Below are 11,152 nucleotides of genomic sequence, written 5' to 3'. Positions count from 1 at the left end.
TCACCCACGGGACGGGCACAGCCGCGCGGGGAGGAGGGGACGCGCCGGCTGGGGGGGTCCCACCGGCCCCCTTTGGCACACGCGGCACTGGGAAGCGGGCGGGAGGGACGGGGGCTGCCTTCATCTGAGCCGGAGAGTTCCTGGAGGACCGGGGGGCACACCGGGGAGAGGGTGCCGGGCGTCACCGCAGCCACGCCCCCGGGTGACACCGGCACCGGGCGTGCCCCCCCCCGCACCCCCCTCCTTCTGGGCACACGGAGAGCGGGGGGGACACGCGGGAACCCAACCCAATAAATTAGAGGCGGGGTGGGAAGGGGGAAGGGGGCTCGGGGAGGGGTCAGAGCCCGTTGGGGGAGCGCTGGATGAACGGCACTTTGCTGAGCTCCACCACGGGCGAGCGGGGCTTGTTCTGCATGCGGGGCACCCGCTGCAGCAGCTGCTGCGCCTGGCGCTGTGCGTCCCGCAGCTCCTTCCGCCACTGCACCAGCTCGGGGTCGCTCTGCGGGGCAGGGAACTGCGTCAGGAAGGGAGACAGGGCAGGGGACGGGGCGGGCAGGGATTGCCGGGGTTCCAGGGCTGTGGGGTTGCCCCACGTTTTCAGTATCGATGCCCTGGCATGGCTTGAAGGACTAAACGTGCAGGGCCAGTGACCAGCAAGGGGCGGCTAGTAGGCAGCAGAGGGGATGGCTAGCAGGCAGCAGGAGGCGGCCAGCAGCCAGGGGGTGGCGGGGGGGGACACTCACGTCGCACTGCAGCACGAACTGCTTGCCCCCGCGGATGCGGAGCAGGATGCACTTGCGCTCCTTCACCTGCGTCTCCTCCACCGAGTCGATCTCCTCCATGGTGAGCAGGGACTGCTGGGGGGACAGGCTCAGCCCGGCCCCCGGGGTCCCCCCAGGGGTCCCTCACCCCTCATCCCGCCGGTGCCGTGCCCTCCTTACCGGCGACTCGCCCTCCCCACGCCACTCCAGGCGGTTGGGGAAGAGGTAGAAGTAGCGGCGCTGCCACTGCGTCAGGAAGGGGTTGCCCAGCTTGGCCATGTAGCCGTGCATGATGCAGTCCTTGCCCATGGCGTACTCTGGAATCACAGGGAGGCGGGATCAGCACCCGGCACGTGGCCGGGGGTGCCTCAGGCTGGGGGTCCCCGGCGCCACTCACCCTCCTCGTGCCCCAGCTGCTTGTTCTTGGCCTTCTTGCGAGCCTCCAGCTTGTCGGTGTCGGCATTGACGGTGTCGAAGACGGTCTCGGTGACCTCCTGCTGCCAGCGCTCCGAGATGGTGAGCGGGAAGTTGCGGTACAGCTCCTGGTCGCTCTCCAGCAGCTGGGCAGGGCGGGATGCAGGGGTGAGGGGCTGCAGGACACCCCACGCCCCCACGCTCGGCCCCTGTGCCCGCTACCTTGATGCCCTTGGTGTCCTCCTCGTCGAAGGAGCCGATGTCGAAGGCGTCGGCCGCGTTCACCTCGCCGCGGGGCGGGACGAGGGGTGGCGGGTACTGCGGGCAGCAAGGGGGGTCACAGGGGTGACCGCCCACATCTGTGTCCCTGTCCCTGTCCCCAGCCACGGGCACACACCCCTCACCTTCTGCAGGAACACCATCTGCCAGTCCAGGCCCTTGAAGAAGGGCTCTTCCTTCACCTCCTGCGCTCTGGGGAGGGAGGAGGGCGGGTGACCACGGCTGCAGGGGGACTGTGCCACACGCTCTGCCTGGTCCCCTGGGGGCCTTGGGGACACTCACCCTCGCCCCATGCAGCCCAGGCGCCGGTTGACGTCCCGCTGCAGCAGCCCCTCGAGCAGGGAGCGCAGCTCCGGGGAGAAGGAGTCCGGCAGCTCCACGGCCTGCAGGAGATTCCGTGAGCACGCCAGTGAGCGGGGACAGGGACACACACTGACACACAGAGGGGCACAAACATGTGCTCCAGGCCGGGAACAGCTGTCCCTGAGCCCCTGTGTGCCCCTCAGGCCAGTGGGTGCCACGGCAGAACAGGGGTGCCCATGCCTTGCCCACGGCCCCCGCAGTGCCCCCACGCACCATGGTGAGGGTCATCCGGTCGATCTCGTGCTTGTCCTTCGTCTTGTGCTGCCGGAACGGGCTGTGCCTGCAGCATGGAGGGAGACAGGGCTCAGCAGTGCCCAGCTGCGCCCAGCTGTGTCCAGCTGTGCCCAGCTGAGCCCACACTCACCCCCGGAGCAGCTTGAAGAGCATGCAGCCCAGCGAGAACCAGTCGGCGCTGCTGTCGTAGGCCACCCCCTTCTGCAGCACCTCCGGTGCCATGTACCCGTGGGTGCCCCTGGGGAGGGGGCACAGGGGGGTCAGGGGCCGCCCCGGGCGGGGGGGCAGGGCGGGCAGGGGTGTGGGCACACTCACACGCTGGCGTGGGGCTTCTTCTTGGAGAAGTCGCAGGCCAGGCCCAGGTCGGAGATGCGGACGTGGCCGAACTCGTCCAGGAGGATGTTTGCCGGCTGCAGACACACCGTGTGACACCCTGAGCCCCAGAATGGCCCGTGGGAAGGGGGGGTGGCGAGCCTGGGGGGGCTCTGTGGGATTTGGGGGTGTCCGAGAGCCCCCCGAAGTGTCAGGGTGCCCACGGATTTTGCTGTCAGGGTGCCTGTGGGACCTGAGGGTGCCCTCTGGGCTTGGGGAGTGCCCACAGCGTTCGGAGGGCTCCTGCAGCGTCTGTGACACCTGTGGGTGCCCACAGGGTCCCGGAGGGGTTTCTGAAGGCTCGGGGATGTCCTGTGGGTGGGGACGGTCACCTTGAGGTCGCGGTACACCACGAAGCGGCTGTGCATGTGCTCCAGGCCCAGGATGATCTCGGCCGCGTAGAACCTCATCTCCGCCTCCGAGAAGACGCCGTGCTGGGACAGGTGATAGTGCAGGTCCCCCCCTGTGGGAACAGGGATCGGCTGTCACCCGGGGCAGCTGTGGGAAGGGGGCTCTGAGCCATGGGGGCCCTCAGGGCCGGGGTCTCACCATTCATGAGGTCGAGGATGAAGCTGAGCTTGTCGGGCGTGTGGAAGGCGTAGGACATGCACACGATGAATGGGCAGTCCTGGCGGGAGACACGGGGTCACCCTCCCTGTCCCCATGCCCTCTCCCCTGTCCCCTGCCCAGCACCCGTGTCCCCTCACCCCGGTGCTGACGAGGGACAACATGATGCGCTCGTTGAGGGCCAGCGTCTCGCCCTGCTTCATCTTGATGCGTTTCTTGTCCAAGCACTTCATGGCGTACCTGGGGGAGGGACATGGAGTCCCTGCAGCCACCATGTCCCCACAGCAGGGCCAGCACCCAGCTCCCGCCCACATCCCTGCCAGCCCTGGGTGCTCGCAGCCAGGACAATATTCCCACAACACCCTGACACAGCAAAGCCACTGTGGATGCCCCTGGGACCGCCCAGCACCCCCAGATCCCGGGAGGGTCTCTCCATGTGGGAGCATTCCCGTTACATTTTGCCCGTGTCCGCTTTCCGGCAGCCATAGACCTCCCCGAAGCCGCCGCGGCCGATGATTCGGTGAACACTGAAGTCGTTCATGGTGAGCTGGAGGGGTGAGGAGGAGACTGGGGTGAGCCTGGACAGCACCCCCCTGCCCCAGTTTTCCCAGTGAGGGACACGGAGGCTCCCTGGAAGCACATCCCCCTCCCTGGGAGGTGAGGGGCAGGGATTCCTGCTCACATGGATGTTCAGCTCCACGTTCTTCCACTGGCAGAACCGTGTGAACTTGTCACTGCAAGGAAAAACAGAGGGCAAGAGTGGAGATCCCAGAGCAACACCATCCTCTAAGACTCCCTGGATTTGTCTGGACACTCGGGAAAGGAAGAGACCCCTCAGTGCCCAGTGTGGGGCCCCCTGGTGGCTCTCTGGAAAGGGAGACCCTGGTCCCCAGTGCGAGGGGACACCCCGATCCGCACGGGAATTTCCTCCCAACTCACCTCTCAATGAATTTCTGGAAGATGCCCCCACGCAGGTTCTGGCAGATCTCCTCAATGTAGGGCTGGGGAGGACACGGGGCTCAGCGCTGGCTCCCCAGGGCCACCCAGGCCACCCCTATCCCATCACTACGTGGGGTCTCCTCCACCCCTGGGATTTCACATCCCCCCACTGCCGCTTCCAGGCTCTCGGGGATGCTTCTGCCACCTCAGTCTCTGGGGACCCCAACACCACCAGCCCTGGGGAGCCCTAGGGTGACATCCAGGGTGCCAATCACCTCCCTCTGAGGACCCCCTGCTACCTCCAGCCCTCAGTCTTCCACCACCCCACGGCAACCACAAGCAATCTCCCTCACTCCCAGCACCCCAGGGACCCGCTCACCATTCCTTGGGGTCCCCATTCCTCCTGGGACACCCCCCTCCCATCACCCCCAGCCCCCTCTAAGGATTAACTCTCCGAGTGCCACAGGTGGCAGGGACCCTTCCCTGTCCCAGGTGATGCCCACCTGGAAGAGGTCTGGGGGCACCTGCTTCTTGCTCAGGCGGCTCTGGACGTGCTCCGTGGCGCTCTTGGAGAAGGGCTGTGAGGGGGACAGCACCGTGTCACCTCGGGCAGAAGGGACAGCGACCAGGCCGGGCTGCGTGAGGCAGGAATCCACAGAGGAACCGCCATCCACAGGGCTGGGACGTGGCTCCCAGGACGGAGCCTGTGGGGGGTTTGGAGCTCCCTCTGAGGACGCTGTGGGCACACTGGGGACATCCCTCCCGCCCCCCAGGGGCTGGCACTCACGTGGGAGCAGGCCAGCAGCTCCTTCATGATGTAATGGTCGAAGATGTGGCGGCTCCGGGCAGCTCGCTCCTCCTCCGAGTCCAGCTTCTCGTACTTCTTGATCTGGACAGGGCACAGCTCCAGTGGCACCGGGGCACACAGGATGCTGGGAATCGTGGCCCCTCTGGGTGCCACCGTCCCATGGGAGAGCATCTCCTGGCTCCCTGGGCACTGTGTCTGTGGTGCCCGTGGGCCCTGGAGGTACCAACCCCACCCCAGCCCTCCTGGTGAACACGGGGGGCTGTCGCTGGGGGTGCCCCGCCTCACCTCCTCATAAAATTCCATCAGGGGCTTGGCCTCCTCGGCCTGGTTGAAGGCAAAATCCCGGAAGAGCAGGTAGCCTGCAGGGACAGAGCCACGGCGTGAGAGGCGACAGCCCCCCAGCCTGGACCAAGGGACACAGGGACATCCCCTGGGCCTGCCCAGCCCTGCTGCCACCCCAGTGCCAGGCTCGGCGAAGGGGAAGTGCCAAGCAGGGACCGGTGAGGACTTGGCAGGGTGACAGGGTGACAAGGACACGGCTGGCACATGGAGCAGCGCCCTGGGACAGCACGGGGCACTGAGGGGACTGCTGTGGGGCACAGTGGAGCAGGGGCACGGGCGGGCACACAGAGCAGGGCGGACGTGCCCGGAAACCGCCGGAGCCGGCAGGAGGAAGTGAGAGGCGCTTCCTGCCCCGGATGGTTTGCGCTGGCGTGGGGGGAAGTGACAGGGCGGGGGACACAGGGTGGGGAATGTGGCGCAGCCCCCCGGCACCCTTGTCCAGCCTGGCCCCACAACCCTCCTGCCATTCCCACGGCCACTCTCGCTCTCATGGTGGCCACCAGTGCAGCCCCCCAGCCCAGCCATGCCCGCCCCTGTGCTTGTGGGCGCTGGCCACGGTGCCCCCCATGTCCACCACAGCCCCCATGCCCCCACAGCCCCTGTGTCCCCAGCTCACCAATCTTCTGTGTGAAGATCTTGTCAAATGTCACCTCTCCCCGGTCCTCCAGGTACTTCTGCATGACGCTGCGGATGCTGGGGACACACCGGAGGGGCTCAGCCGTGCCCCTGACGGACCCCTGCTCCCCACCCGTCCTCTCCTGCTCCTCCCATGTCCCCAAGCCCTGGTGGCATGCATGTCCTACCATCCCGTGTGTCCCCACCCAAGTGTGGCACGTTGCTGGGTGCCAGGACCACAGCGTGTCCCGTGCACTGGGGGCCAAGGGAGGGTGGGGACGAGTGCCCCCCCTAAAAAAGCTTCCCAGGTGCCTGGCAGTGAAGGCGCAGGAGGGCACCGGCGTCTGGCGGGGGGAGTGGGGACCGTGACCCTCCGCACACCTGGGTACAGGTGTGTGTGTGTGTGTGTGTGAGGTGTGTCTCCACACGGGTGTGACACTGCGGGGACAGAGGGGCCACACAGCTGGGTGGGACTGTGCCTGTGTGTCCGGCAGGATGTGTGTGTGTCCGTGTCCATGTGTCCGTGTTTGTGTATCCCTGTGTCAGGCAGGAAATGCGTATGTGTGCGTCCATGTCCGTGTGTCTGTCTGTGCAACAGGCGTGACGCGTGTGTGTCCGTATCCGTGTGTATCCATGTCCCTGTGTCCATGTCCGTGTGTCCGGGCAGGTGTGACCGGCACACACGTGTGCAGGAGGCGTCCGTGACCCGCGGGCGGGTGCGAGCGGTGCCGGGAGGGGGTGCCCGGGGGACCGGCGGTGGCGGTGCCGGGGGCGGACAGACGGACGGACAAGCGGAGGGGCAGCGGCGGGGCCTCACCTGGGCTCGGGCAGGACGATCCTCTTGCTGGCGCGGGCGGCGGGCGCGGCGCGGCTCTTCTCCATGGCCATCAGGTAACTCACGTCCGCCAGCACCGCCTCCAGGTCCGCCATCGTGCCGCGCCGCCGGCCCCGCCGCCGCCGCCGCCGCACCGGCCCCGGCCCGACCCGACCCGCCGGCCCCGGAACCGGAACCGCGCCCGGAAGCGGAACGGGGCCGGAGAGGAGCCGGGCGGAGGAGCGGGGAGCGGCCGGGAGGGGCTCGGCGGCCCCGGGACGCGGGCGGCGGCAGCGCCCGGCAGCGCCCGGAGCGGCGGGAGCGGAGCGCGGAACGGGGCGCGGCCGCACCGGGACGCGGGGCGGGGACAGCGGGGCCGGGCGGGGACAGCGCCGCCGCCACGCCCGCCCGGGAGGGGCCGTGACACCGGCTGTGGCACTGGCGGTGTGTGCGACACCGGGTGTGTGCGTGTGACACGCTGTGTGTGACACTGGGTGCGACACCGGATGCGAGTGTGACAGCGGGTGTGTGTGCCAGCGTGGGGGTGTGACACCGTGGGTGTAGCGCCGTCTCTGTGTGTGGCGCCGTGGGTGTGACACGGTGTGAGAGACACCACGGGTGTGTGTGACAGTGGCTCTGTGTGTGCGTGTGACATCGCGTGTGTCATTCCACGCCGCGCAGTGTGCGACCACAGGTGCCACGCGTGGCAGCAGGTGTCACCGTGTGTGACCGCGTCACCACGTGTGTGTGACACCGTGCGCGGGCTCCCTGTCCCCGAGGCCAGGGGGGGACACCTGGAGGGGACAGGCAAGGGGTCGGGGCGCTGAGATTCGCTTGGCCTGGTGCCCAGGCGAGGCACGTGGTGGCACTTGGGGACCAGGGCACAGGGAGCGTGACAGTGGCCTCAGCCACCCGTGGAGGGTGGTGTCACCTGCCCTGTGTCTCGCCATGCAAATGTCACGGCCCAGCCGCCGCGGGGACCTGGGCCGTGACATCCCCGCAGGGTGGGGGACACTAAATGTCACCCTGGTGGCCCAGGAATCTGCTGGGAGAGGGCAGGTTTCCCAAGGGATGTGGAGGGCAAGGGCCCCACAGGCCTCTGGAGGACCTGGGGCCCTGGCAGGAGGTGATGGGACACGGGGACAGCTGCCACCACCCGGCAGGAGACAGTGGGGACACCGGACAGCTGCCACCACCGACGGTGCTCCAGTTTCCTCTCTGGCAGCTGGGACAGCCCCAGTGCTGGGGACAGGGGGGACACAGGAGGTCCCAGCCCTAGCCTTGTTCCCTCCACTTCCCTCCCAGCCAAACGGGAAGAGCTCACACTCATGGATTTTAGTTGTTGGTTTGGTTATTTTTTTTCAAATTTTTTTTATTCCAAAAATCCACCCCCAAGAAGCAATTCTTTCCCTTGGGAGGCTGGGATTCTTCCCTCCCCCCACAACAGCTCGCCCAGCCTGGTGGGAATATGGTATGAGCAAAGAGCCTCTCTGAAAATCCAGGATAGGAGAAGGCTCAGAAAGGAAAAAAAAAAAAAAAAAAATCCCCAAGATACAAAAAAAAAAAAAAAAAAAAAAAAAAAAAAAAAAAAAAAAAAAAAGAAAGAGGAAAAACTAAAGAAAACCTAAAATAATTGCCAAGTAGGTCCCCTCCCTCTGCCCCAGCCAAGAACCCCCAACCCCAACTGAGAGAGCGCAAGACTTGGTTTGCTTTTACCCTTAATGCTTACATTTAATTTTAAAGCACAAACATCAGAGATGGACTCTAAATCGCCAACAAAAAAATAGATATTTACAATATTTCTCCGGGGAAGGGAGGGAGGGAGGAAGGGAGGGAAGGAGGGATCGAAACAAAACAAAACCACAACCAAACCCTTAAACAAGTGACTTTGCTTGCAGGAGTTGTCTTTAGGGAGCAGGCTGGGTTGGTTTTAAATCACTAAGTGATTTTTATTATATATAATTCTCTTTTTTTCTTCCTTGTGGATTTGCACCACGCCGGGGTGGTGAGGAGGGGAACACACGCCGGAGTCTCTGCGCCTGGAGAGGGGGGGACACGGCGGGCAGGGGGGTGCCGGCCCCGCGGAGGAGGGACCCTCCCCCCCCTCGCCCCTCTCAACCCCAGCTCTGGAAATTTGTTTCTTTCTCGTTGCAAAACTCAAAAGGAATCCAAAGGAAAAAGAAAAGCTTTTAATTCTTCCGACGTCTTTCCCGGGAGCCGCCGCCGAGAGAGGCCGAGGCCGAAGGCTCCTCCTCTCGCCTAGGGGGGAAGGGGGGGGTTTCCTGCTCCGAGCCCTCCGGCTCCGCTGCGGCCACACTGCCCCTTGTCCCAGGCACTGCGGGATTGTCCCCTCGTGTCCCCCTGCCGGGGACAGCCCCCGCGGGCCGCCTGTCCTCCCTTATTGCTTCTGAAGCAGCGGGGGGGTGCGGGCTGCCCCCCGGGGACCCCTGCGGGGCTGGGGGCCGGGGGTGGCACGGAGGGGGCACCCCGGATTGTGCTATCTGTACGCTGCCAGGGAGAGAGCAGGGTGCTGACACCGGGGGGACAGAGAGGGGGAGCTTCCGGGCACAGGCAGGACAGGGAGGGAAATAAAATAGTGACCCAGAAAAAGAAGATTCCAAGATTCCAACCTTTTTTCCTTTTTTTTTTTTTTTTTCCGGTTTTTTTTGTCGTCTTTTTTTTGTTGTTGTTGTTGTTTTTTGTCTTTTTTTGTTTGTTTTTTTGTTTTTTTTTTTTTTTTAAAGTGCAAAAAGCTCTCTGCTGCCCTAGAGAGAGGTTCTTTGGACCGACCATTCATTGCAAAGGAAAATAGGCAGCGAAAAGGGGGTGGGGGTGGGGAAGGAGTGGACGATGCCAGTTCGGTCCCAGGCCGCGGAGCAGCCCTCGCCCCTCCGGCCCCAGAGTGCTTCATGGTGCCGGGAGCTGGGGAGGAAGAGGAGGCAGCTCCTGTCCCCACCCCGTGCTCATTCACCCCTGGCTGATACTTCCCGAGTCCTCCCTGAGCTCTGGTGTACCTGTGGGTTCTCCCCTGCTCCATCCCCTCGGACAGACGAGTTATCCCCCAGCCCCTGCTCCCGGGACACCCCGGCCACGGGGCTCCTGCCCTGGGCACCCAAAGAACCGCCTGGATGTGTGGGAGGAGAAGGGGGATGGATAGCAGTCCCTGCAGCCAGATGAGGGGGAGGGGAAGGGAAAGGGGGGGAGACCGTAGGGGAGCACCGAGCTGGTGGTGGCACCGAGGGGGACGGGGCGTTCTGGCCCTGCTCCCGCTTCCTTGGAGAGGCCTCGACCCTCAAGCTTTGTGCTACGGGGGAAGCAACAAGTGTTTCAAGGCAAGGAGACGACGGGGTGGAGGGGAAAAGCTGGGGGGAGAGGGTGCCCCATTTCTCTGCGCAGAGGCCTCGGTTACAGCCGCCGCCTCGGGAGTGGCCCGCCTCCGGGCCGAGGCTCCCTGCCGTGCGCCCGTTCCTCCTCTGGTACTGGCCAGCCTGGCGGGACATCTTCCTCGGCAGAAGTCCCGGGGAAGGAGGAGGAGGAAGGACAGCGGAGCGAGGCCAGCGGCGGCCCTGCCTGCCGAGTCAGGTGGGAGGCAGCGGCAGGACACGGAGGGCAAGGGGGGGAGGTGGAGGAGCGGCTCTCCGAGAGGGGTGGGATGGGCTCTTTTCCTTCTCCTCAGTCTGCCCCAGGGAGGGTCTCTAGCTGATTTTTTGGATCAGCTTCTCATCGGACAGGCAGTAGAGGCTGTTGATGGACAGGTCCGAGATGAAGTGCTCACAGGCTTTGCGGGTGATCTGTTTGCAGCCCCGCAGGTCGATGAGGGTGACGTTGGAGATACGGCGCAGGTACAGCAAGGCCTGGTCCGTCAGCTTATTGCAGCCTGCGGGGAGAGCACACGGAGCGTGAGGGGGACACCTCCAGCAGCCAGCGCTGGGGTGAGGGATGGGAAATCCAGGAGGCACCTGGAGCAAGGCACCCACCTGCCATGTTGAGCTCGGTGAGGGAGTTGCGTGTGGAAGAGCCCACGGCGGTGAGGAGGTTGGCCGACTGGTCCGTGAGGTGGTTGCAGTGGCTGAGGTCGAGGCGGGAGAGCAGGGGCATATGGCGGATGATCAGGCGCAGCGTGGCATCCGTGATGTCCAGCCCGGCGAGCCGGAAGTCGATCATGTTGCGGAGTTTGCTGCGATTGTCCTGACCTGCACGTGGAGCGGGAGAAACAGAGTGGACACACTGCCCTGGGGACCCTTCCCTTGTCCATCCCACTCAGCCCCAGGGCAGCAGCAGCTTACTGGGTTTGTCTGTTGGAGGCGTGAGTAAGTCCCGGATCTGAGGGTCCTTGATTCCTACTGCCCACCGAAGATCGAGGGTCCTGAGAAGGGGGCAGCTGGAGGTACTGAGAGCGCAGACCGCAGACCAGGAACAGCCCGCCAGGATGAGGTCTTTCAGGCCTGGCAGAAGGGAGGCAGGTAACAAGTTAGACGGGTTTGGTCGGCTCCGAGGCATCCCAGATCTCCACCATCTTTTTCCAGGTACATGAGGAAGAAGGTCCCCTCCCTGCCTGGGCTGGGACAGTGGCTGGGTGATGGGACCCAGGCACCCAGGAGTTTCCAGGTTTGCAGGGTGTCTCTCCCCACGATCCAGCTCTCA

At 64.8% G+C, this 11,152-nt stretch overlaps 2 protein-coding genes across 3 annotated transcripts in view; both read right to left on the bottom strand.

Annotated features, from left to right (window-relative positions):
- Positions 1 to 246: 246 nt before the first annotated feature.
- Positions 247 to 6,667, bottom strand: GRK2 (G protein-coupled receptor kinase 2). 2 transcript variants are annotated; one of them, XM_048306689.1, is made up of 21 exons: positions 6,512 to 6,667; positions 5,696 to 5,772; positions 5,023 to 5,096; positions 4,717 to 4,818; positions 4,433 to 4,507; positions 3,930 to 3,991; positions 3,673 to 3,724; positions 3,446 to 3,537; positions 3,131 to 3,230; positions 2,973 to 3,051; positions 2,756 to 2,886; positions 2,367 to 2,461; positions 2,182 to 2,289; positions 2,031 to 2,097; positions 1,737 to 1,837; positions 1,580 to 1,646; positions 1,398 to 1,493; positions 1,159 to 1,321; positions 942 to 1,078; positions 744 to 854; positions 247 to 499 (listed from the first exon to the last, which is right to left on the bottom strand). In XM_048306689.1, the coding sequence occupies exons 1-21, from the start codon at positions 6,622 to 6,624 to the stop codon at positions 338 to 340; spliced, it is 2,064 nt and encodes a 687-aa protein (XP_048162646.1). In that variant the 5' UTR covers positions 6,625 to 6,667; the 3' UTR covers positions 247 to 337. The 2 variants fall into 2 exon arrangements, with proteins under 2 accessions (XP_048162646.1, XP_048162644.1); XM_048306687.1 differs by having other exon boundaries at positions 248 to 499; positions 744 to 857; positions 6,512 to 6,666.
- Positions 6,668 to 8,213: 1,546 nt separating this feature from the next.
- The window catches only part of KDM2A (lysine demethylase 2A), a 33,889-nt gene continuing 30,950 nt past the window's right edge, over positions 8,214 to 11,152 (bottom strand). Inside the window, exons 20-22 of the mRNA XM_048306617.1 lie at positions 10,795 to 10,953; positions 10,486 to 10,701; positions 8,214 to 10,385 (exon numbers count right to left, since the gene is read on the bottom strand). Coding sequence (XP_048162574.1) covers positions 10,204 to 10,385; positions 10,486 to 10,701; positions 10,795 to 10,953 — 557 coding nt within the window. The 3' untranslated portion in view covers positions 8,214 to 10,203. The remainder of the gene's footprint in view (positions 10,386 to 10,485; positions 10,702 to 10,794; positions 10,954 to 11,152) is intronic.

This window comes from Corvus hawaiiensis, chromosome 6 (genome assembly GCF_020740725.1).
Source record: "Corvus hawaiiensis isolate bCorHaw1 chromosome 6, bCorHaw1.pri.cur, whole genome shotgun sequence".
Taxonomy (NCBI): domain Eukaryota; kingdom Metazoa; phylum Chordata; class Aves; order Passeriformes; family Corvidae; genus Corvus; species Corvus hawaiiensis.
This window is presented reverse-complemented; position numbering and strand designations above follow the sequence as displayed.